The sequence below is a fragment of the Pagrus pagrus genome (assembly GCF_965226575.1).
Source record: "Pagrus pagrus genome assembly, chromosome: 6".
In the NCBI taxonomy this organism is placed as follows: Eukaryota; Metazoa; Chordata; class Actinopteri; order Spariformes; family Sparidae; genus Pagrus; species Pagrus pagrus.
Genome location: NC_140190.1, coordinates 14,792,484 through 14,818,668, shown reverse-complemented (window position 1 = coordinate 14,818,668; position 26,185 = coordinate 14,792,484). Strand labels below are relative to the sequence as shown.

Sequence of the window (26,185 nt, the reverse complement as noted above, 5' to 3'; positions counted from 1 at the left end):
AAAGTATCAAAAAGTTTCATTCCAAAATGTTTTGTTTTTTAAAAAAAGTGTCAATTTGACGACACAGATTTAAAATTCTGACTTATTTGAATACATTATGAAACTTCTTTTGGGCAGACTGTACCTTTAACATTTATTCATTGTTCTGTCAGCATAATGCTGACTCCCTACTGTATTGTTACTATATCTTTACCTCTCTTTCTTATATTTCATTGTGGAATGAAAACTTAAATTTTACATTATTGGGTTAGATGTTAATAATATACAAATCAAATGGTCCTGTTAAAGGTGCACTATGCAGTTTGGGGAGGAAATTTTAATCTGAGTGACTGTTTTTTCTTTCCACCTAAACAAACTATATTTGTTTTCATGACTGAATAAACAAACTGACCTCGAAGTAATATGGTTTTACTTTGTTTATATTTGGCGGACCCTGACACCTTTCTAGCTTTAAAAAGTGTTCTGGGGACCTTATTTTCCTCTGAGAACAGCTTGTTTATTCAGCTAGGGAAAAATAAATGTTTCTGAGTTTGTATTATCACCTCAATAATATTGCAAATATCCAAATATTAAAGTTTGAATTTCGTCCCCAACACTACATGGTGCACCTTTAAACACACAGAAAACATATTATGATATACACCCCGAACATAACAAAAAAAGAGCCAACAAAATCACCCAAAGACATAAGATTAATATTGTAATAACAGTGTCAGTCCTGTAACATTTCAAAGCCAAAATAGTTAGTACTAAATCACTCTTCTGCAATGTTGTAAAGTAAATTACTGTTGTGTCACAAAAACCATAGTGGAATGGCAAATTGTAAAATACAAACAAATCATTAAGCTTAGTGGTATTAAGTATTGATTTAAGGCGGTTTTCCACATTGCTATTTCTCAACCAACATTCACTCAGTTTCTACTCTTGACTACGACTTTTGGTCATTGACAATAAACATCTTCAAACATTATCCAGGTTGACACAATCTGAAAGTAGCTGATTCCAGTGTGACACTAATGGGGTTACTTGCATGAAAACTGCAAATTATCAACGTTTTGCAAACTGATAAAGATGATAGCCATTATCCAAAAGTAGGTCTGTCTGTATGACATACTGTAATTAATGTTACTTGGAGGAAAATGTGCATTTTGTTACGCAGACACAGAGAGAGAAATGTTAATTTCCCACATGCAATAGGCATCAATGAAAAGAAAGATAAATAGAACAGAGATGCATCAGTAAAATAATAATTAGTGAAAAACATTAGTATGCATTAAAACACTGAGAATACATGCATATTTGTTGTTGTACAGACATTGTACAGTATACTGTACCATCATAAAAAAGAGATTACAAACAATGCTGTACATATTTTGATCATTTTACAGTGCCTGGCTTTTACTTTGGTATTTGATGCTGTAATCTTGACAGGACTGACAGAAAAACATTGTTTTTATTTATTTAAATGAGATTAAACTCTGATCATTAATGACACAAAAAAGAGCACTGAACAATCTTGATGTATCCAAACCATCAGGAACAACTTTGGTCAGCTTAAGCAAAAAGAATCAAAGATGTTTTTGAACAAGATGTCATAAATGTTACATCGAAAAAAGATGAGGATTGCTCTTGTTGATGGACTGAGGACATTTGGCAAATACTTCCCAAGTGGAAATGAATACTAAGAATACTGTGCTATATTATTTAAAATTGATGTAGACAGATGTGTAAGCTCTATTTTATGAAAAGTCTTCCTGATTTCTAATTAAGACTAATTTCAGTCTACTGTTGTTCAAAGATTGAAACAAGCAAACAGTAGCTATTGTGAATATCTACATAAACCGTTCATCTTTCATAATCCTTAACATTACCTTTTATACATCAACATTTTAAATTGGCAAGTGTTTTCTCCACGAAAGTCAAAAAGGCTCACATGAGATTTGGAACGTTTTCTTCAGGTGAAAAGGTCAAACAACAGGATGGCAAAAGTGGAAATCATATTCTGACTGTGAATGAATTGATTTAATTTGAAGACAGACTTGGACTGAATATATTTGATTACGTTCAGGATTGCTACATATTTTAGAAACTGCAGGTGAATATGCTACCAAGATTTATGAAAAATTAAGCAGCTAACTTTGAGATTAGTTTGAGTGGCTGTGGAGAGAAAGAGCACCGTCTCATTGTCCAATGACTGAAAGAGTAAGAATCGAGTTGAGCAGATTTGGGCATCTGCAAACGTCACCTAATCATTAAACAATCTGACGAGATCTGTCTAATATTTTTACACTGAAGTTGTTCAATGTTCAAAAGGCCACCATCATCTGAATATGTGGAAGTCTCAGTATGTGAATGTTCAGTCCTTGAATATTGCACTAGTCTGTGGTCATAAGTAGCGTCACTGTGTTACTGTCTGGGGTAACTGCCCATAGAATTTTTGACAGCGTCCTCCAGTGACTTTCTGGTTACCAGTAGCCGCACAGTGTCCTCATTCTTCTTGGTTAGTGTTTTACGAGCCTGGTCGTGGGTCACCATGGTCATGTCCCAGCCGTTCACCTGAGGGAAGAAGGAAAGTCTGAGATTTTGTCTGAGATAAGCTGGAGTCATTTTCACAAATTTAAGTCAAAACCAAGTAGGTCTGGGTGATATGGTCCCTTCATAATAATCTAAGGCTATATTGAGATACACGACCTATATCTCGATATTTTGAAATCTCCTTAAAAGCACTTCATAAATGCTTGGGTTGGGCGATATGACTGACCAAATACCTGAATATCAATATTGCGACAAAAATGACTATTAATTGGTAATTGGAAAAGACAACACTACTACCATATCATAATATAACAAAATCCAAGATCTAAGACCATATCTTGTCTCATATCATGATATTGATATAATTCCAATACATCACGCAGCCCTAACACCAACTTGATTGAACAGCAGTAAGGTGAATAAGGAGAAAGGTGAGCACAGCGCCTGTCTGACTCTCTAGTGTACTCATGGTGCCATCTTGTGGATCCTGACCGAAGCGCAGCTTCACTACACACCTGCATTATTTTGTCTCCCATTCTCAAGCCTGCTTCATGTGCTGGTCCTCCTGGTGTTATCCTGGTCACGTAGATGCCCTTAAGACAACACAAACACATTCATAACCAATACAGACAATGTAAAAACTTCAAACAAATTAAATAAAAAATAAATAAGACATAAGAGATACTCTAGTATAATGCATTCTTTTCCTGTATGAATATTACTATTCATTTCATTAGTTTTTTAATTTTATTTTATCATCTTCACTTAAATTGCCTTTTCTGTAACCTCTGACTATTACAAAGAAATTATGATGGTGGCAAGATGGCATTAAAACATGTATACATTCATAACTTGATGTTTTGCTGCATCTAGGGATCTTATTCGGAGGAGTAACATTCATGATTACAGTAATACAGGTGGCCTCTAATATCCAGCACACAAACCAACAATATCTCCAGGAATAGGACTGCACCTTACCATTATTTTTGATAAATATGGCAATTAATTTATTGTTTAAAATATTTGTACAATCATTTTGTCGAAAAGAAAAAAAAACATCAGAAAATAGTGAAAACGGCCATCACACTTCGCTTGTTTTGTTCAATCACCAAAAAACAGCAAATACTCAGACATGAGACGCTGGAACCAACACATTTTTCACATGTTTGCTTGATGAATGACTTAAATGATCGGCTAGCACTGATTAAAAAAAAAAAATAAAAAAAATTTCTCAGCCCTATGCAGAACAGATAGTTAGAATAACTAATAAAGTTATAGTTAAAATAGTTCAAATAAGACAGAAGCCCACTTCTCTTTTAAGGATAAGTGGTATCAATGACATAAGAGCAGCTCTGTGGGAAAGCTCCAATAATGCTCATAAGCATGTGAAGGGTATGTAAAGGAAGCCAGAAAGCTCAGAAGATAGAGCGTAATATCTAAATCTGAAGAAAAGTTATCATTTCTCCATACATGGTATCTGTGCCCAGAATCTGTTGGCTCATTACCATCTCTTCAGCTCACACTTTATTTTCAGCAGGTAAGATACAACTTTGTGTAAACATGCAGTATTCCTGCCTATGACATCATTGAGCAAGTCTGGTTTGTTCCCTCCTGAGGCTGCAGGTGATGTGTTTAGGCCTGCCCCTCACTCCTACAGCATTTCTCTAGTACCACTGTGCTTCATCAGAACAGGGATGTGATTGGGACTGATATCATAAATACTTTGGTAGCTTTGTGTTACTAAAAGACCCTGAAATGCAGGGAGATCCTGACAGGTCACATCACAGAATCAACTTTATTGCTGTCTCTGCCTGATGTGAACTACAAAACTATGAAAGGAGTATTCAGAAACTTTAGGTTGTATGTAGGACTGGACAGCTTTTTACCATTTATAATCTTTGCTACCGTTTTTATGGATTCTGCTCGATTATCTTTGTTTGTTTAGAATTGTGGACCCAACAATGGGTCGCAAATTCAAAGTTATTAGAATTATAGGATTTTGTTTAGATAAAATACGTAACTACGTTAAATTTGTTTTACATACAGACCTGATAGATTCACACACACACTGGGACTTACTTTGTCAGTCTTGTCCCCAGAGAAGGGGTTCTGTCCAGGGTCCTGGTCTATCCCTCCTCCGATGCTGAAGCCCAGGATCAGATTATCTCCCTGTCGCAACTTATGGATCTCAATTCGTTGCTGTTACACAGGAAGAAAAATAAAGACGAAATCAGATACATATTCACAGGGAATAAACCCAACCTATTTAAAACACTGCCAACAAATGCATTCAATATTTGTTTAAATTAACAACTGTTATATACCGACAAGTCCCTGATTAGGAAAACAGCGGACACTGGATACTGGCAGCGCTCTCATGTCTCAGAAATCTGAACTGCTGGCCTATCAGTACTTCATAACTGTGTCAATATTGTCTCTACGTCATTGTTGCTGACAAGTTCCTGTACATTTCTGTTCTCATTGATTAAAGAGACTCCAGTTCTTGCTCTTATGTGTTAGCTATTATTAATCAACTGCAACATGAGCTGCAAGCACACTCACTTACATTGCAGATCTTGTGTGTAAACCATAATGAAGTGAAACAGTATAGTTTCAAAGGTTTGATTTCTACTCTCAGTGGCATTCAGCTTGCCATCAATTTGAAAACAGGGAACTGACGGCATACAGCACGGATTTATCCACCACAGACAATTTTCAACGTGCAACAAATGGTGGATTTAGAAGCTGTCCCCTCATAATTGAAGTCCCCGCTGGAACAGAGACTTTATTAGTGCAGCCCTGCCCTTGACACTGACAAGCAGCTGCAGGCTCACTAACCAGATGGATGGATGACTCTGACAGTAGGACTCCTCACAGCACTCCTCAACACAAAGACTGTCTGTGTGTGTGGTGATGAATAACCAGACATTCACTGAGTGTTGTCGCTGATACAATGAAGTCTAAGTATGTCTGAATCTTTGATATAAGTGAGTAAGAGTCTATCAGTCAGTCAGGACTTGCAGGCATTACAGCACATTTCTCTCTCCCAGAAAAAGCGATTAATAGGCCGGACTGGTAAAACAAAAACATCAAACTATAAACAGGAGACCATTAGCACACTCATTTACATTAAAATAGGCCAATTTTTTAATATGTGGACTGTTAGAGGAAGATGTTTCATTGTAATGCAGATAAAATCCTATTTGAATTAATAGGAGGAAATTTACAGGAGGAAACAGTCCAACCAATTAAATTATATCTACTTATTGCAGATATTTCAGTTTCAGACAAAAAGTAACTGCAATAGAGAAGAGCAAAGAAATATGTTGAATGCACAATACATAATATCTTCTGCTAGGGGTCTCTCAATCGAAACAGAAGAAGGGGAGAGTCAGGTGCAGACCCAGACCTTTTGGAGGAATAAACACCTGGAGTCACATCGGATTTTGTGAGAGATTAGAGATTATTTTAAATTTTTTTAAATATTACAAAATAGATTAATCTTCACTCCTGTTTGTCAACCTGGTTGCAGTAGCGACCGGCCACCAAATGAAATGCATCGTCACCTTGAGCAAACTTGTGGATTTCTCTTGGTTTGAACATTGTTGGAAACATCTGGGATAATGTAAGTACACCACTCAACAAATATATAACAAAGTTCTAGTCGTTTTAAGACATTTTAATGCAAGAAATGCTACAATTTATAACTTTAAATGTCCCACTCAGCATATATGTTTGTTAGAACTCTTCAATGACTAAATGTAAGCGCTCCTTATTGAAAAATGTTGTTTATGGTGTGTGTTTATGTAGAAAATAAAAAAATAAAAAATGGACTGATATATGGTAACATATTGGCTGATATCTTGATCTTGAACATCAATTTCAGTATCTGCCTCAAACACAAAGTGATGAATATCACTTCATGACAGTCAATATGGTTAAAAATTCATGATAAACAAACTTAAAGGTGCATTATATAGTTTTGGGGAAGACATTTTAATCAGAAGAGAAAGATCTTCATTGACTGATTTTTTTTTATTATACCTTAACAAACTAAATAAACAAACTCTTTGTTTTCATGACTGAATAAACAGAATAAACAAACTGACCTTAAAAGGACAACACAATTTCATACTGTTTTACTTTGTTTATATTTGGTGAACCCTGCCACCTTTCTAGCTTCAAACAGTGTCCTGGGGATCTTATTTTCCTCTTAGAACAGCTTGTTTATTCAGATAGGGAGAAGATGAATATTTGAGTTTGTATTATCACCTCATTAATATTGTAAATATAACGATTATGGTTTGAATTTCTTGTCCAAAACTACATAGTGGCCCTTTAATGGAGCCAGACTATGACATACAGAGAGGTTCACCTCCATGCTTTTTAAACACTTCTCCGCTCCCCACCCTTCACATGTGACATCTTTGCATCTCTGGCCTGGCTGGGGTAGGAAAAAAAAAAATCACAGCTATCCCAGCAAATATCTATCCACCACTTTATTATTATAAAACTGTATCTGCAATAGTGACAATTCCTGCAGCATTTGAAGGCAGCGTAAAAACAATACAACCCAGCTGTAGTTTAAATCTGTAACTTTGTGTTGAGACTGAGTCACACCGACGGTGACGCCCATCTGTAAGAGTGGTTAGCTGACGAGTCATTCAACCATAGCTAACATTAAGTTAACAACTAAATGATAGCTTTAGTTTGTGTCCCATGTCGGTGTCCCAGTTCGTCATGCGGGGATTTGTGGAGGTTTTTTGGGTTAAACTGGTCATTTCTGACTGGTTTTTCAACATGGAGATTTACGTGGCTGCCGACGAGGTCAGTTTCTTCCACCGGCTACACTTCAGCTAAACAAAAGAAAGTGACTAATGTTACAGTTAATATAAGAGCTAGCTAACGCCAGTGAGAGCACCACAGCTAACTAACTAACAACAGTTGATTCAGAGTTTAGTGCCGAGGCTGTTTTACGTTAACGTCGGACCCGGAGACTAAACAATAGAGTCCCGTTGAATGGAAACTGCTCTATTCACAAACTTACCACAACTGCAGTCACCGGCTGTCCTGGGGTGTAAATTGACATGGTGTCGCTGAGAGGTTTAGGCAAAAGAAAACCCCCAAAAAACGTAGAAACTCACAACAACTGTTCAAGTCTCAGAGAAAAGAGGTGTCGACAGCGGGACAACTTCCTCGATCAGCAGGCTGATCCCATGGATGGAAACCAACGGCTGCCAGGATGACGTCACTTCGCCTGCTAGTTTATCAGCTCAGCGCGTTTTGCAGCCAGGGGTAGCCAGGGGGGGCGGTGTTTAGCGGTTGGCCGTAGCCCCACTGACTCTGTGAAGACATGCGTTACAAACCAAACCCTCCATTGACTGTGTCCCGGGACGAGGCTGGGTGTTTTCCTTAAAAGGAACTGGCAAACAGTGATCCTGCACAGTCCTTCCCATCTGTATGAGCGAGTACACCGAGAGATATCAGCACACGTGTGAAGGCTTGAAGAGGAGGAGGTGCAGCAGTATGAGCATGGAGAGGGCAAGTTACACATTTTACACTCAGACCTAGTTTTGATACAATTTATGCACTTGCACCTTTTGGATTATGTCTTATCTTTTAGACATACCCTCTCCAAAAAATTAAAACTGGGGGTGAAAATAGATGGGAGACACTTCAGGAAGAGCCACAGAGGAGGGATCCCTCTCCCAGGACAGACAGACGTGCAATAGATGTCTCGTGTACAGAACAGAACAGAACAACAATATCACTGTTTACAAGTTGCATTGACAGAATGTCTGATACAGGTAGATTGTATAAAATATATGTGTGTGGATCCACTCCACCATGGTGGCCTGGAAGATGACGGACGGGCCACACAAGATAATTAGCAGAACAAAACATCAGAATGTAAAATGATTTAAATTTGACAGAAGTACGGATATAAGGAGGTAGTAAAACAGAAGATAGCAATAATCAATGGGAGCCCAGGGTATATAATGTGAGCTTCCAACATTGGTAATTGGGTAAGCTTTGGTTGGTTGGCTTTAGTTCTGAGCTCTTTATTTTTTAATTAGTTTGAATGGAAGTCAATAACCACCAGGAAAAATTTAAATTAAGATAAATATACTAAAAGAATAGAACTAATATTCAACAATTTAAACGTATGACATAGTTATTCAAAATATTGAGTTTGCATTTTCTTTACTACTCATAAAATGGTGAGTTGATCATAGAATATGTGTTTTTAAATCATTCTTACATGGTTATCTATTTGCTCGTTTTTTCTGGCAGCATTGGGGCGCCTATTTTGATTTAATACAATTCTCAGAGGTAATTCTGCCTGGGTAGGAGATTGTAAAACCCAGTGGTGGAAAGTAACCAAGGATATTTAGTGTATTTGAATATAAGTTAATGTGCTTGTAGCTTGCTTTATTTGAGTCGTTCTTTTACATTTACGAGGCAAGTGTTGAAGTTTTTTACTCCACTTCAATTTTTAACATCTACAGTTTCAAGTTACTTTACATATTAAAACAAAATATATCACCAGGTTGTGAATTTTGCATGATGTAGTTAACACTGTTAAATAAGAATTGTACATTGTGGTAATTCATGAAGGATCTAAATACCACTAGTAGGCTCTTAGAGCACCCCATTTCATGGTTTGCTGCCACTAGATGGTAGTGTATAATAAAACAAGTTTTTTTGGTGGACTGGAGAGCTCTGAACTGATGTGACCACCACACGCCACACACCAATCAGCCAGTACATTAAAACCAATAACAGGTGATGTGAATGACAATGATCGTCTCATTACAATGCAAAGTTCTGCTGCGAAACCTTGGGTCCTGGCATCCAAGTTGAACGCCACTTGACACACACACCCCATCCAAACACTGTTGTGGACCAAGTGCACCTCCAAGGGGAACCTGCACAGTATTGTGAAGGTGGTTTAAATGTTCTATCTGATTGGTGTATAATCCCAACTATTGACATTGACAAGTTAGTAGTTACTTTTTGAGATTAAGCTTGTTTTTATATGGTCAAAAATATAAGAAATAGCCCAAGAATCAAGTCAAGTCAATTTTATTTATAAAGCAGCAGTTCACAGCAAAAGTCATTTCCTGACACTTTTCAACAGGAGAAGGTCTGGACCCAACATTTCCCCCCATGAGCAAGCACTTGTCAGCAGTGGTGAGAAAAAACTGTCTTTTATCACGCTGAAAACTCAGGGCAGACTTGGACTCACAGTGACGGGTCATCTGCCTTGACCGGTTCACTCAATAATTCTAATTATTGAATACATAAAAGCATGAATACTGCTTATAAAAACAGAGAGAAATTCAGATGGTCATTTCCAGCACTTTATGTGTACATTGCAAATACATGCAAAGATCAGAGTGAGAAGGGAAACAGGGGAGGAGGAATAGGAGGATGGACAGGAGGAACTGCAGAGAGCAGAAACAGAAACTATGTAAATGCCCAGTATGGGTGGATAAAGTGGTGATTTGTCACAGTCAAATTCACATACATCTCTTCTTTTAAGCTGCAGACAGACAGGCGTTGTCCCATGAAACAAAGAACTGCAGAACAACTTTAATTGAAACCAATACAGCCTGAACCTTTTCCAAATGTGATTTATTAGCTCAGTCATCTGACAAAATCAGATGCTTTGTAAAGAGATATTATAGTCATAGACATAAATGTTAAACATTATTGAGATCACAATGTCTGGATACAAGTCGTTTACAGTAAAAATGAAATGATATGTTTGGGGAAATAGCTACTTCTGTGTCCAGAAGCGGTATGAAGGTGGATTTTATTCACCCGTGTGGTTTTACCAGTGAAACAAGTTTTACCAGTACCTTCATCTGCCCCTGCCTGCTTCCCCTGTAATATTGCTGATAACAGATCAGCATCTGACGCTACAGTACAGTATGTCTCCTGTATTCAAAGCAGCTAACATGAAACGTGATTTACATATGCTGCACAAACCTTCCTCCTACTGCCTTTTCATACTTTAAACATAACCAAAGCGGCATATGAAACGTGTTACTTTTAAAAGCTGAGCCAGAGAAGAAGCTGTTGGTAGCTTCTATGAGATGCCTGTAGATGACTTATTCTTATTTAACAGTGTGTATCTGGATTGTCTCTGTTGAATAAAAGAAATAAATAGAAAATAAAGCATTTTCTCGTCACTGGCAGTAATTAAAGACACACGCAGACAGCAGTTTTGTATGATTTTATATTTTAACAGCGCAGACGTAAGTGCTCTCACTTATAGGCAGCTGAGATCTAAACAAAACAATTCAAGCATCTGCGGCTTTGAATCACTTATATAAAGGGAGAGGTACTGTAGTTTGCACACTAACCAAAATATTAAAGAAAAAGTTCAACATTTAGGGAAATGAACGTATTTGCTGAGAGTCAAATGCTAAATATGACACTTCTGCCAGCTGCTTGTTAGGGTAGTTTAATGCAAAGATTGGAAACAGCTAGCCAGGCTTTGTCCACAGGGCATTATTTTCTTCTCCCACAGCAGACTTTGGGCCTGTTAAATGCTTGCTTGCAGGTCTGGTTATCTTTAGATTTACCGGTTTAGGATTGAAAGCTTGTAAGGACTCATTTACAATGTGTGGACTATCGTTCCGTTTCCTTTGGATGCTGCTATTGTCCTGCACCTCCACCCACTCTGGTTTGGATGTGCCCACAGTCCACCATCTTAACAACTATTAATTTTTGTTACAGTCATTCCTCAATCCACTGATTGATCCATCTGTATTTTCTAAGGGAGCAGTTGTGTATCAGTAGCCTGGAGCAAAAGGTGGAGGCGGAAAGTACTCCTGAGGTAACCCTCCATCAGTCAGTCTCACATCAGTGCAATTGCTGGAAAACGGTGAACCCCTGAAGGTTTCTTCCCCCGTGATCTCCTGGTACTCACTCTCAGTGTCTCCACTCCTGTCAGTCGCCTTCAAATCAATCTCCGTGTACATAAGCTCCTGCGACATGGCTCTCTTTTTATGGAATTTCTTCTTGAGGTTCTTCAGGTTGGTGACGACTGACGGCTTTGCTTCCTGGTTCTTTGCAGACTGGATGTTGGTGCCGGGTGGGTGTTCAGTGGCTGTGAGTGTGGGGGGACTTTCAGGTGCAGAGACTGTTCTGATACAAGCCTGGTTCTGCTTCAGTGGAGGAACAGCGGTTCGAGCAGGGACTTCAGGGGGCCGTTCAGATGGAGGGTAGTCGGCTTTATATTTGGTTCTGGTCATCGGTACAGGCTGGAGATGATAAACATGGAGAAACATGCAGCACAGACATTTGTTAAAGAATAAAAGGACTCTGAACTGCTGAAAAATTGACCTTGAACTACAAATCTTATGTATATCTCTATCACAAGCAAATAAGGTTTACATGCTTTAATGTTAAAAAAACCCATCAGTTTTCTCATACTGTCCAGTGCTGCAGCACAGTATTCCCCCTCTGCTCAGAACACTCTGTTTTATCTCCTGTCTCTTTAAGGGCCACTCTCCTGAATACCCAGTCTCCTCTGATTGGTCCGCTCACACACGCCTGACATAGCATCGCTAACAACAACAGAACAGGTGTGCTAAACTATTTCTTACGTGCCAAATTACCAGCTAGGCAGAAATTATGCAAATGTGTGACATGGTGATGTAGCGTCATGTCACAAAGTCACAGAATTAAAGGCAGCACTACTGACGAGGCATTTCAGGAGCAGTGTTTTCTGTGGGAGAGGGGAGCTTCTGTTGGTGCATACTTTGACCTTTTTAAATTTCAACATTATAAAGAACATTTATAACACACTGAAGGAAAGGAAAAAAAGCAAAAAAGCACAACAGGTCTCCTTTAAATATTGCTAAATTGTGATTTGGGCAAAAAAAAAAAAGTAGACGTTTTCCTGCTGGGACTCGTCCACTTCAGACTACTTGAAAAAAAATTAATAACAAAAACACAGAAATCAAAGTGAAACAACTAAACACTGGTCATAATCTGGGAGAAAAGTGTGCGTTCATATAGAGCCCATCACTAACATCTTCTGTTCAGTTAACAGTTTTAGCACCTGAAAGTATCTAGATCAATATTACCGTGGCTGACATAGGTGAGGTGACATGTGGATATCCTTCTTCCAAACTAGGGTAGAGTCTGTTTGGAGACGGGACTGCAGAGTGCATCAGGTTGTTTGGTCGATAAGGAAGGGCAGGTGGGACATCTTCTGGTGACACTGGCTGACTTACGCTGGGAAGCGGGAAGTGGTTTGGTGGCAGACTTGTGTTACGGTTCTGATGTCTTTGGGGAAACAGTAGTTCTGCATAGTCAGTCCTGTCATTCGAGGCCTTGTGTTGGTTCAGACAAAGAGAGAGAAACACAGGACAATTTGTGACTGTTCTCTGTTTGCATGGTGTGCAGGTGGCAAACCAATAAGCAAATATTGTGGTTTTGGATCGTAATGGTGACTCAGTTTTCACTCTAACTGTGTGCACTGTAAATGCCGAAAAGCAAAAATGTGGTCCTGAAGAGTTAATTTGCATGCAGGTAAGACAATAAAACATTTCCTCACCTGTCCACAAGCGACAGTCAGCACTTCAGTGAAAGGCTCGATGGGAGTCCTTCGATGAAAGTCCACCAGGTCCTGCAGGAACCGGTGACGCCTGTTCTCCCCTACTATAATGTACTGGCCATCCTCTAATGCATCAATCATGAAATGTCTGCAGCGGTCGTCAGCGCTGAGAATATATCAAGAAGAGTGAACAGGGATGGACTTTGAACTGAGTGTGTGTGAGTGTAAACTGTGAAATAAAGCTCTTTTTAATCCTGCAAACACTCACCGGTATGAGAGGGTGTAGCCAATCCGGCTCTCACTGACTCTGATGAGGAAGTAGCCAGGAGGTTTGGACATCAGCAGATCCTCTGACGTCCTGCACAAATGATAAACATACAGTACAATTAACTTAGACAAAAAAAACGCTTTCACACATGCACTTTAATCTGTTAATGATCTGGTAATTTTAGCTTTGCTTGTGTGAAGTGGAGCTACAATCAGTCGGCAGTAAAAGTCAGCGTGGGAATTTGTCATCAAGATTTGTAGGAAACAGCTTAGCTTTCATCAAATTACAAAATCCTCTCGTCATATGTGATAAATACTGTGTGTCAAGTAAACTGAATCACATACACCATAATAATCCACATAGAGTATCATGCATTGTACAAAGTTGTGTCACTGGGCTAGGAGGAAGCATAAATTCAAAGTCCACCAGGTCAAGAGGCTACTTCACAGATATATGTGTGGTTATTGTGTATTATTAGCAAACATGTATAATCAATGTTTAACGTGTAGATAAAAGATTAGAAGTTTAGAAGAACACCAAACATGAAAAAATCCTATACTTGACAATAAAATACAATAAAAACATACAAGATAAAAACAGAATAAAACATAAAAGATGAGAAGGCAACACAATACAAATGAATCAGATAGAAATCACATTAAACAGTTATTATTATTGTTAAAAGAGAATAGAAGAAGAAGAAGAAATCTTTAAGTGCTACCTGTTATTCAATCATTTAAGACATAGTTTGTGCAAAAACACATGTTATTAGTCTGGTTTTAGCACCTTATTTCTCGTGGCAGTGGTCTAGTTTTGCGTGTTTGCTTTGCTCGTTGTGCTTTGCGTCACTGACTTGCAGCTTGACTTGACAGAAAATAAATGACTTGAGCCTCCACTTGGACTTCTCTGTGTGCATTATATTACATTTTAGTCTTTTTGTTGTTGTTCTTTTTAGTTCTGGCAGTCTGGATTTCACGTTTTAAAGGTGATGAGGAGGGAATATTTTTGATTGATAAGCTTTAATGAAATGATTTGTATTTTGTTTGATTACATTTATTTCACTAAATATCAATAATTATGATACCAATTCAGTTAATTGCCCTACTTTTTGAACAGGTTAGATAAATTGGTTAATAACACCGGATATGGTGATCTGACTTGGGACTTGACTTGCCCAAGAAAAAATCGTTTGCAACTTGCTTCCGACCAATATGGCTCGACACACACGGCTGCTAAATGTGGAGGAAGAGGAAGATATCTCTGTTTAGATGTAGCGATTTGATGTCATGCTATCACCTAAAAGAGAACATGTTGAGGAAAGAATGTGATCCTATTGTTTACTTGGTTGTCAACAACTTCCTGAAAAGTTTGTATTACTTCCTGAAAATTTGACATTCTGGGGATTCAAAATTTCCCCTTGTTGAGACTTTGTTTAGGCTTTTTTCGTATGTTTGACCCATTAAGATTGTGGCTGTATTTCATGTCTTCAGTTTGCTATTGGGAACCACTTTGCTCTAGAAAGGAGCTACATAAATACTGTCTTACATTTCCAAAAATTTACTTTTTAACCTGACATTAATATTATACATGAAGCAGAGTCAAGAACATGCATCCAAACATAAATGATTATACTGGAGCAGTTTTATCCTTCACTAAAACAATCACTGCATGCTGGGACACATCGCTGATATCTTCATCGCAAACGATTTTTCTCTCCACATTCCTTCCTGCATGCCTCCTCGGCTGCAGATAACAGACAGTGATAGACTTTATGAACTTACTTCCTGGAAATGATGCCATGAAACCATTCCGGGACCACACCATTCCTGATCACAGACTGGAGCTGGGACTCGGTGAACCAGACGAATGAAGCGCGCTGTCCATGTAACGACTGACCCCCCTCCATCACCAAGGGAAACAGCTCATTTAATCCTCTGTTGTGTCTGCTGGGAAACTCACTGAGCAGAAAGACCTGCAAATATGTCATTATGGCTCACTGAGTTAATATAACAGATACTTCATAGAGTGCAGACAGATATATGTGCGGTCAATAAACAAATTCATGTATTTAGGCTGTTGTGCTCCGGATAACTAGAGGATTATACATTCAAATGCCAGTGATTTGATACCTCAGAACAACACTTCATTAATCTGCTTGTGTATCCCTTTTCATGTTCATTGTTCCTCTTTCAACTACACATTTCTTCACTGAATAATTGCCAGGTAACGTTTACGCTGTGATGTACTGAGAACAACTCCTCAGCGCAAAGGTTAAAGAGAAACCCCATAATAAATCAAATAAAGACGGTTTATGATACACTTGTAGCCTAGACAGGATATTATACTACTATCACTATTGGATCTGTTATAATACCATTTAATTATTTAAAAAGTGTAATCACTCAAATGATTAAAAACGATACTGACTCACACTAAAGTTAACATAGCTCGCAGGTAAGTTTACTCACCTTAGTTGCAGCTCCGTGATAAAATGACACAGCAGAGCTGACTCACCTGACTACACCCGTGGGGGAGGAGACAAAACTCGCGTTGTTGTCTGTAGCAGCCACACACACATTTAGAAAGAACGCTAGCTCATGAAGGAAATGTGAGACAAAACATTTTTGAACATAAATGACAGCGTATTAGGAATGTGGCCAACATAGATAAGAATATCATGAGGACGCAGGTGTATCCGCACAATAAAAAGGTCAAAGGGTGGGTTTCGATTGATCAGAGAGTGGCTAACTCAGGTGCAATGAGAGGTTTCAGTCCTGCCTCTTCTGCTGTTTCATAGTCATTTACAGGTATGAGAGTTGTATTTTGTATCGAATGAAGCTTCAGCCCTCTGCTCTTCTTCAAGATTAACAACTAAACAATCAGGGTTATTTCAGTGCCACGTCTATATTGAACTCATTTAATGAGAAATGTTTGAGGCTATCTCAGCCTCTGTGCTGCAATAAGCATTACTGGACTCATTACCGCACTGTCTCACCATTTGGCTTGCTCATTCTTGAACTTATTTCTGAATTACTTTTACGTAAGCGTAAGCATCCAGACCCCTCAGGTCATCTGGGACAGGTTAAGTCAGTGCTCCCCACCTGTGGAACAAGCTACCTGAATACCTGAAGTACTGTGGATTTGTTCATAACTTTTAAACTTTTAAATACAGTATGTAACTTTTTATTTGCTTGGAATTTTTTATCATTTTCTTAAAGTCTTATTTTTTATGCATTTCTATGGAAAGGTTATGTCACCCCTGGGATTTACATCTATAAGGAGTGCATACAATACCATGGACTTTTCTACAATAGATCTCACAGCCCTGCAACAACCATCTTTGTGAAGTTTATTTTGCTTTTTTTGAGGGGGGAGCCTCCACCGGGGCTCTGCTAACTCACACAGATGCAAACATTCACAATCAATTATCATCAGTAAGAAACATTTCTCTTTTCACATTTAATATATGTTACTGCCACATAAGTAATGTTTGTGGGTTTTGAAAGAATTTGTTTAATTATATGGGCAAATGTGTGCATGTGCAAATGTCTCTCTGACTTCCATCTGCTGTTCCAGTCAGAGAGGAACCTCACAGACAGGAACTATCTTGACAATAAACTTCATGGTCTTTGGCGTTATTGTTGTCGGTGACATATTAACTTTCCAATTCACTGATTCAGTCGAAAGGTGATGCCAGAGAGAGACTTCAGGGAAAGGAAAGAACCAAACTGGGAAGTTTGCCTCCCACATGATGATTGTGTAATTCAAAAATGTCAAAATAAACTTCCCTGATGGTGGGCGAAACACAAGTGATGCAGTGTAAAATGTCGGTGGGGCCTTTCCCCATTTACACACAAACCACCTACACACACTCCACCACCTTCTCCATGAGGTGGAAACTCTTCTCTACTCCAATGACCAACGTTTGTTCAAATCCCATCTATTCAAGTGAACAATTCCTGTTTCTCCTTCTTCAAGTAAACCATGTTAGTTTTCACTTAATCTGGTGAGTATACTGAGTAGAAGAGAAAAACCAAAAGCACAGGAGACAGCAGAAATCCTCTCTCTGCCAGGTCAGTAAGAAATATCTACAGTAGGTGGCCTCAACTCCAGCTGTAAGGCAGGAAGGGGGAGTGTATGAGGAGAATTTGTGCAATTAGAGAGATGACAGCAATCACAATCTAAACATATTGCTCTAGCATCACTAATGCTAGAGCAATAGTCTGCTAATATTCTGCGTTATTCTTTGGTTGATATAGGATAGCCTAAAAAAATATAAGCCTTGGGCTCAGTCTGTTCCTTTTTTGGTTACTGACTGAGAAAATTTGTGTGAAATAATCTTTGTTTCTCAAGATGTATGTAACCGAAAAATAATTATTCATTCATTCACTTCAACATTCTCCAGTTTACATTTGCTGATCACAATTTCAAGTAAAAAAACATGAACATAAAATGCTAAAATAAAACTTCCTGTTATTGTTGAACAATAGTCCACATGACTCTCCAAAATAAAAAGGCAGAAAAAAAATGACTAAACATTTCCTTAAGAATCTCATTTTTAATAAATCATCAAAAGTACACATATCTACAAAAGGCGTAGATCAATACGATTTATGAAGTACAATCATTGTAGATCTTATTTACAATTGCTGAATTATTTAATTTAACCCCCATGAAATCAGCAACAAAATCCAAATTTAGCTCGGGAATACTGAACATGTTAATGAAGAACTGGCAAATTTACAATCGGTGAAAATTACAGATGACTCCGATCAAAGGAGGAACCGAGCTCATTTAACAGACTAAATTTAAGCCAAACTCAAGTCCAAAAACCTGCATTTTTATCATGAATTGGCAAAATCTGTCAGTAAAACCAAAATTGTCCAACCACCAAGTCCAACAAAACAATGATTTAAATCCACAGGTTAACATCTACGCAATTGCATATTCAAATCAATGACTCTCCAGCACCACTAGAAATAATTTGCTCTCACTGTAAAACTTCAGAGGTGATCTTAATCAGCTTTCAGTTAATTTCCTATGCTTATGTCTGAGCAAATGCAATTGAATTTCGAGTGACAGCAGAAAATAAAACAACAAGGATCTTTTGCACATTTCCAATCTCAAATAAAGCTCGTCAAGTCACATGTGCAAAGCTTTCGGAGGTTTTCTACACACCCAGAATGAGGGAATGAGGGGAGGGAATAAGTGGGAGACCAGGTGGGTGTGGGTGCATCTGTGGTTCCCAAAAGCATCAAAAGAAATGGAAATGCATAAAAAATGAGAAAAAAAGAATCGATTAAAGGGAATGTAGGGTGTGGGAATGAAAAACATCTCTTAATCAGAGGCCTTCCGTATATTTTCATCATGTAACTGATAAGACGAGGTTTCAGTGCTCAGATGTTTCAGGAAGCCCAGATGGAAAACTTGTGCATGAATATTCTTTGCTCTCTCAGTTAAGACTTTAAACAAACACAGTCAACAATTGTTAAGAATTTTTTTTTTTTTTTTTTTTAAACAGAAAAAACAAAGGAAAAGTGCATTATCAATACGAACAATTAAGGGCACTTTGTCATTTTGGTGCTATGTTTTTGTTTCACTCCATAAATACTGCTACAGCACAGCCCCGATCCCAAGGCCCAGAAAACAGTTGTGTGCATGTTCCCCCATTTGGATCTGGCAACTGGAAGAAGTATGAATGCATAAAACAATGATTTCATCACTGCTGTGATACCTTCTGTACCACTGCCGTGTGACTGTGTCGCCTCCAGGTGTTAGAGTCAGGTATTGCTAGTCCACCAGGTGAAGTGCATCAAATAACCGTCTACCTCACACCAACCTCATCTTTCTCATCCCTAGAAAGTGCAATACCTAAAATGATGAGGTGTGCAACTACGAAAGGAATCTCTGTGTGCCCTTAAAACAAGCATACTCTCTTAAGAACCCAGTCTTACTGAAACCATGTGAATACTTAAAGGGGAAGTTCTCTCAAAAGTCAAAAACACACGTTTTTCTTCTTACCAGTGCCGTTGTTTAGCCATCTACATTGCTTTTGTATGATTGGCCTAGTTTTGAAGATATCAGCTGTAGAGATGTCTGCCTTCTCTTGAATATAATGGAACTAGATGGGACTCAACTTGTGGTGCCAACAAAAAAATACATTTGAAAAACTGGACAGCGATGCGTCTTTCCAGAAATCATGACGCAGCTACTCAAGAAAATCCACAGACCTTGTTGTGAGCAGTTTCATGGAGGACCTATTTTCTCTCTGTATCACAGCGGAGAAGGAAGCATGCATCTACTCATGGACGAGAGGCTAGCTAACTTGGCTAGCTAATGTCAGACGATGCCATTAATGATCCTTGTTCTGTCAAGAGCATAAGCTTCTCTTCCATGAGTAGATGCTGGGACCCTGTGTACAGTGATAGGAAAGGAAAAAAAAAAAACATCTGTGGATTATCTTGAGTAACCTGGTCATGAGCTGTTGTTAAGTTTTTCTTTTTCGCTTCGAGCGCCACAAGCTGAGTGTCATCTAGTTCCATTATGTTTGAGAGAAGTCAGACATTTCTACAGCTGATATCTACAAAACTCAACAACTCACACCAAAACAGTGTAGATGGATAAATAGCAGGACGGGTAAGACAAAAAACACATATTTTGATTTTGGGGTGAACTGTCCCTTTAAGATAGACAAAACGTGGACCTCACATACACATTACATTGCACATCAAAGAGTTTACAAGAGGAATGTTTCAGCTGAAGAAAGCAACAAAAAGACACTTGTAGAAAAGGTGGACAGAGAAAGTGTAAACCCGAATGTTGATATGAGTAAAATGTGCTGGCACAACCGTTTCATATGTGGAATCATAATCAGTGATGTGTATTTACATGTTGCATTTACCTTGTGTGGATGTATAAAAGTCTAGGCCACCCAGTCAGTAAAAAAACAGTAATCAGCTGGGAGTGTACTCTCATCACCTTGGATACATAGGTTGCATTATTTAATAGATATAGTATATTCAAAATTAGGAAGCCCATTGAACAAGTAAACTGTAAGTTTGGGCTGCTTTAGGTGACAAGGATCGAATAAATAAGACTTCACCAAGCTACAGTGAAAGAAACCAGCTACAGACATTATTGTGAGTAGTAAACGTTTGATCGTTTCTAGAGGCAGTCTTTAAAAGTCAATAAAATCTAAGGAATCAAGTTGAAACTGTCAATCTAATGAGCGAGTATATAAAAGAAAATCAGACTTAGCATGTAAAAGAGGCCACAGTGGTTAGATTCACAGGTGTCGAGGGAAGACTGGTAAAGCAATGAAGCGAAAAACTTCTTGTTTTTCCTACTAGATAAGCACAGGACAATCAGAATGAGAAGAAGGAAGACGAGTGAGGGAGGATAAAAGAGAGATCAGAGTGTGCTCTGTCCAGTTCTGTCCAGTGGGGGACACAGTTAAGGCGATGGTGGATGCCGAAGCTCCTGTTTCCTCACAGAAGCGTGCAGCGGAAGAAACTGCTCTTCTTGGGCTGTTCTGTAATCTTTACTCCTTGACTGCTGCCCTGCGGGTTGTTGCCCTCCTGCAAAGACACACAAAAGGAGAAAACACATTTTAACATGACAGAAGACAGACACGCACACTACATCACACTTTATCGAATTATGTTTGCACTCTTCTATGTTCTTACCAGCTTCTTGTCCATTTTTGCTTTGATGTCTCTGGCAAGGGTTAAGAAGGCCTGCGGACAGAAACATGTAAAGCAAAACATGAATTACAGTACCGGGACCAGTGATTTTGGAGAGCTTGATTTGTGTTTAATTTATCTCAGCAACCACGGAGCTGGTGTATTTACACTTTGATTTTAAACTTTGATTAAGCAAATGAGATATAACATGTCAAATGATGAGCTTGAGAGGTGCAGGGAGCAGCATTTTGTTGTCTTAGGAGAAAGCAAGGTTCTGCCCAGTCATTGAGCTAAGCCAAGCCAAGCGTCCTCTAGCCACAGCGTCATAATTAATTAATAGATATGACCGTGGTATCAATCTTCTCATCCTACTCTTTGCAACAATGTGAGTAAGTGGATGTCTCAAAATGTTTAACTACTCCATTAAGCTCTATGATTTTTTCTAGATGTACAGATTTGTCTGTAGGGAGTCGACTGTAGAAATGACTAAACAATATGGTTACACTGAATTGTAATGGACAGAATATTGACATTCTCTGTACTTCATAGAGTCAAAAGTATCAACAAGGTTGACTTCTTCTAACAATAAAACAGTCAACTATGAAAAAAGTAATAGCAGAAAAAGTGTGAACTCACATTCTCCACGTTGATGTTCGCCTTTGCACTGGTCTCCATGAATTTGATACCGTACTCCAGCGCCAGCTGACAGCAGGAGACAAAGTCAGTGTCAGTACTTCTGCATGATGATCCCAAGATAATCAATAGGTTCCTATGTTATTTTATCAAGTTCTGACTGAATTTATTGTCAAATGCATCACCTTCTCTCCTCTGTCTTTGGACACCTGTCGCTTGTCATTGACATCACATTTGTTCCCGAGGACCATCCTTTCCACATCTGCTGAAGCATGCTGTGGAAGGAAGTTTGGCAACACAAAGGAAATTAATCAGCACAAAGTGTGTTCTGAGTTGTGCATACTCCTCTATGTACAAGATAAATATGAAAATAAAATACTCAAAAATGAAAACAAACCAGGTGGAAAACAATATTTGTACAAGCAGAGGCTAACGAACACACAGCTAGACACATTCACTGATATGAAAATATTTTACCTCTTCTATATTCCGTATCCAGTTCTTGATGTTGTCGAAGGACTTCTCATTGGTAATGTCATACACTAACATGATGCCCTGGAGAGTTCACAGAGTGAAAGACATTAGAAAACAAGTAGCCAAATAACAATGGAGTCATTTCTTACTAATTCTCCATAGAAGTCTCAAACAGACGAAGTGCCAAAAGGGATTTTCTGGTGTCCATGTCAATATTTCTTAGCAATGGATCACAAGATTTTACACCCTGAAGTAAAAGCATGAATACCAACAGGAATAAATTAGGTTTGTGAAACTATACATGCAAATACAGGCATCCAGTTAAACTTGAACTAAAGGAGAGGCTAACAAAATACCACAACGATGCAGTGAATGCGCCTCTGATTCCCAGGTGTGTACGACAACAATGCTGGGTGTGGTTTTAAAGACTTATGCTGCAGTAAACACACCTGAGATGACCACCACTTCATCCACTCAAATCCCAGAGCTGATCTATACTATTGCATGAGCTGTAAGGCGGTCGATGCAACTTACCATGGCTCCTCTGTAGTAGGCTGTTGTGATGGTCCTGAACCTCTCCTGTCCTGCTGTATCCCTACATAGAAAACACTTTATTAAAAACATGCCTTGCAGAACATTGTCAAAGTGATCTATACAGGGCTCTTTGTCAGATTTTCATTTGAAATATTTGGAGACATTCACACATTAAAATTCATTTAAAGGCTCTGTGGAACTTCTCTGTTGTGCTGGAAGAAGGTCGGTATAAATGTTAGCAGAGACCATTTCTAAAACTAACGTTAGCTGCTGTTGCTCTCTGTTAGCAAAGTGAGAGAGGCTTTGAGACGAGGCACTCGAGAACGTGCATAGAGTCACATGCTTTGGACTATTCCAACCCAAACCCGTCACAAAGAAATCCACAGTCCAGCAGTATTAAACAACTTGAACAAATCGTCCACAGGCTTGTATAGGCAACCGAGAGAGACCGGGAAGGTCTCATTTTTCTCATCCTATTACAATCTGCTCACATATGGCCAATAAAAAATTGATACGTACATGTAACATAGAGCCTCTCTAAAATGTCTCGCTGGCAGCTAGTTTTAAGAGGAACAAACTCAATTTGATCTTAGTGAATTAAGCTAAGAGCCTGGAAGCCAGAGGAAACAATTAACATTTATCAAAAACACAATCATCTCCCTAACTTGTCTTATTTTCTCACTGTGAGTTGTTATACTGCAAACTACTCAGGATTACATCCAAGAGCTGGGTTTGTTGAAAATTGCAAAAACCAGCTAGTTGAGAAGAAACCCAGGACAGGACTAATGAGATGCTTCATGCAGCCACAGGGCAAAGCTGTTGTAGTTCAACACATAGCACGAAAGCTAATTGCTCTTTTAGACACGTCTCATATTTTCCTTCAACAAGTGTTAAAGACCAACAAACAGTGTTGTCATGTTGGGTTTAGAGTGCTGACATACACCTTTGACAGCACTCTGCTTCCCCCTGGTTCTAGTCTTTATGCAGATTTAACAAATCAAAACCTACCTCTGCATAGAAAGCACAGAAAAAAAGCAGATGTTGATATTGGCCATTTAAGTTTTGGTAAGACAACTACTCAGTAAAATCCCCTAAACATCCCTTTACGATTGCAGTATTTACTGAGGACATAATAGAAAAAAAGTATTTTATCTGAAAATGTTTTATGTTGTTTGTTTCACGTTGTTTAATTTAAGGTTAAATAAAGGTTAATAAACAAGAATAAAAATAAAGTCAAGAGTTGGTAGAGTATGTATTAGATTATAAATACTAAGGAAAACCATGAAGTTGGAAGTGTTGTCAAGGGAGGACAAGAGACTAATATCAATGATTGATTAGTACGACTAGATATCATAAAACTCCACAGAAGAACAAGACCAGATATAATCCAGATTATTTATCTGAACGATCTTTTATCTACTAGAGTATACAACTGTCTTGTAGTGCTGCATTAGATCACATTAGCTTGAGTGAGTTACCTAATAAACAGGAAACTGACTCCACATTTGTCGTGCTGTGAAGTGAAAGCATGGCTTCCTTACCATATCTGTAGCTTGATCTTCTTTCCATCTAATTCTATTGTTCTGATCTTGAAGTCAATACCTGAAGAAAAACAAAAGTCACATAATTTACCAAGTTTAAGGCACATCTATCATCTGACACTGAAACTAAAACTGTATCTCAATCATAGTAACATTAGTAGTAATGTAATAGTAACTGATTTCAGGAGCACAGAGCAGTTGACAACTCATCATTACTTTCTGTGATGTTGGCAACCTGAGTGCGAAGTGCAGATGTAAAATGACACAGCCACCTAGCTCACTGACAGCTCTGTAGCTTGTTAGCTCAGCTGGTCACAGTTAGCTAATACATGTCTAACTGGCTGTTACAGCTTGGGTACGGTGCCAAAACTGAAAGTGCACACTAAGAGGGACTTTCTTGGTATAGAAACAGGTTAAAATATCAGTGTCGTTTCTGTAAAAGCCCCTTTTACGAGCCGGTTGACCTGCTTCCTGACTAGCCAACACAAGATGAATGCTAGCCAGAAAAGTTAGCAACAAATTAGCATGACGGGATGGGCTGCTCCTATGCCACTTTTCGGCACAGACAACACCGATAATACGACTTTTACTCACCTATAGTGGAGATAAACGTTGAGTTGAAGGCGTCCTCTGAAAATCTGAATAGCACACAGGTCTTCCCGACGCCTGAATCGCCGATTAAAAGTAGTTTAAACAAGTAATCGTAAGTCTTCGCCATGTTATTAGTTAGCTTACTACTGCGGATATCCCGCCCGGTGCGCAGCCAGAGACGTCACCGCTCGCGAGCTTCCTCTTGGTCAAATCAACTGTCACTCTGCTCTGTCCTCGTGGCTCCGGAAGTCCGCTGTGACCCCGGGAGGTGCGCTCGTTTTGATGCCGACAGTCACCCGGAGTCGGACATTTGTTGATTAACAATAAAAGTTCATCGTGTGGAGATGGATGTTGTCTGAAACGAACCAATATTGAGTCGGTTTGTGACAACAACTTATAACTTATCTAACTAACTATCATCAGTTAGCAGGCAGAAATAAGTTTAACTTTGGTAAGTTCAAAGGGAATTTATTGATTGACACCATTCTTGCACCATTAAAAATATCAGACAGGTATCAGATATCGTTTAAAGAAACTATAAAGACAGGTTAAAGACACAGCAAAAGTCACACCTTCATTTAAAACTTTTTTTCCAGTGACAATGAAATGGAAAACTTTCCATGCTCACTATCATGACTCATATTCCAATCTGTATATAATCACAATAATATTTTTTTCCCATATTGTTCAGCCCTAGTCGTTCTCTGTCATATTGAAGCCAATTTCTGCCAGTTAAAGAAAAGGAAAATCAGAAAATGTCCATGGTAGGTGATAATTATGAGATAAAAAGTCAAAATATGTGATAAAAGTCATAATTATGAGTTAAAAAGGTTTTGGATTCATGGAAAGGGGTCGGGATTACATAAAATAACACTTCTTCCAAATCCTTTTTGAGCTTGTAATTAGAATTGGCTGTTTTCTTATGAACTGCTCTTTTGTTTGCTTTTGGTCTTTAAAAAGAAATGTACATTTTAGAAATAATCAATCAATCAATCAATCAATCAATCAATCAATCAAATGTATCAAATAAAAAGTCCAATTCATGAAACAAAAATAAAAATTGATGAGATAAGCAGTTTTTTTGCCTCTTCATCATGAGGACTTTTTATCTCATAATTACTTACATAGTCTAAGTCTACTTTTTAATCTTTTTGGTGTAAATGGGCTTCCATACTAACCAGACCACAGAGTCAAATTGAAAAACTGCTGTCATACCGTAGTCGGATTAATTAGTTAGTTATCTAATCTGTTCCTAAATATTATCAAAGAAACATTATGTTCCCATCAAGGCCCAGTCCAGCCACTATATAATTAACTGTTGCTCCTCCCCTACACAGATAGACCCCGCCTC

At 38.4% G+C, this 26,185-nt stretch overlaps 3 protein-coding genes across 3 annotated transcripts; all 3 read right to left on the bottom strand.

Moving 5' to 3' along the window:
• Positions 1–623: 623 nt before the first annotated feature.
• tax1bp3 (Tax1 (human T-cell leukemia virus type I) binding protein 3) lies at positions 624–7,803 on the bottom strand. The gene is made up of 4 exons (XM_084354031.1): positions 7,583–7,803; positions 4,615–4,734; positions 3,051–3,128; positions 624–2,556 (listed from the first exon to the last, which is right to left on the bottom strand). Exons 1-4 carry the CDS (start codon positions 7,622–7,624, stop codon positions 2,407–2,409), a joined length of 390 nt encoding a protein of 129 aa, XP_084210157.1. The 5' UTR covers positions 7,625–7,803; the 3' UTR covers positions 624–2,406.
• A 3,158-nt stretch (positions 7,804–10,961) lies between these two features.
• hsh2d (hematopoietic SH2 domain containing) lies at positions 10,962–15,285 on the bottom strand (the record flags this gene model as incomplete). The annotated part of the gene is made up of 5 exons (XM_084354134.1): positions 10,962–11,810; positions 12,639–12,887; positions 13,112–13,277; positions 13,380–13,469; positions 15,161–15,285. The coding sequence occupies 5 exons, from the start codon at positions 15,283–15,285 to the stop codon at positions 11,340–11,342; spliced, it is 1,101 nt and encodes a 366-aa protein (XP_084210260.1). The 3' UTR covers positions 10,962–11,339.
• Positions 15,286–20,075: 4,790 nt separating this feature from the next.
• Positions 20,076–25,023, bottom strand: LOC311258229 (ras-related protein Rab-8A). The gene is made up of 8 exons (XM_084354365.1): positions 24,838–25,023; positions 24,244–24,304; positions 22,703–22,763; positions 22,172–22,249; positions 21,880–21,969; positions 21,698–21,763; positions 21,065–21,115; positions 20,076–20,956 (listed from the first exon to the last, which is right to left on the bottom strand). The coding sequence occupies exons 1-8, from the start codon at positions 24,959–24,961 to the stop codon at positions 20,867–20,869; spliced, it is 621 nt and encodes a 206-aa protein (XP_084210491.1). The 5' UTR covers positions 24,962–25,023; the 3' UTR covers positions 20,076–20,866.
• Between the last annotated feature and the right edge of the window lie 1,162 nt (positions 25,024–26,185).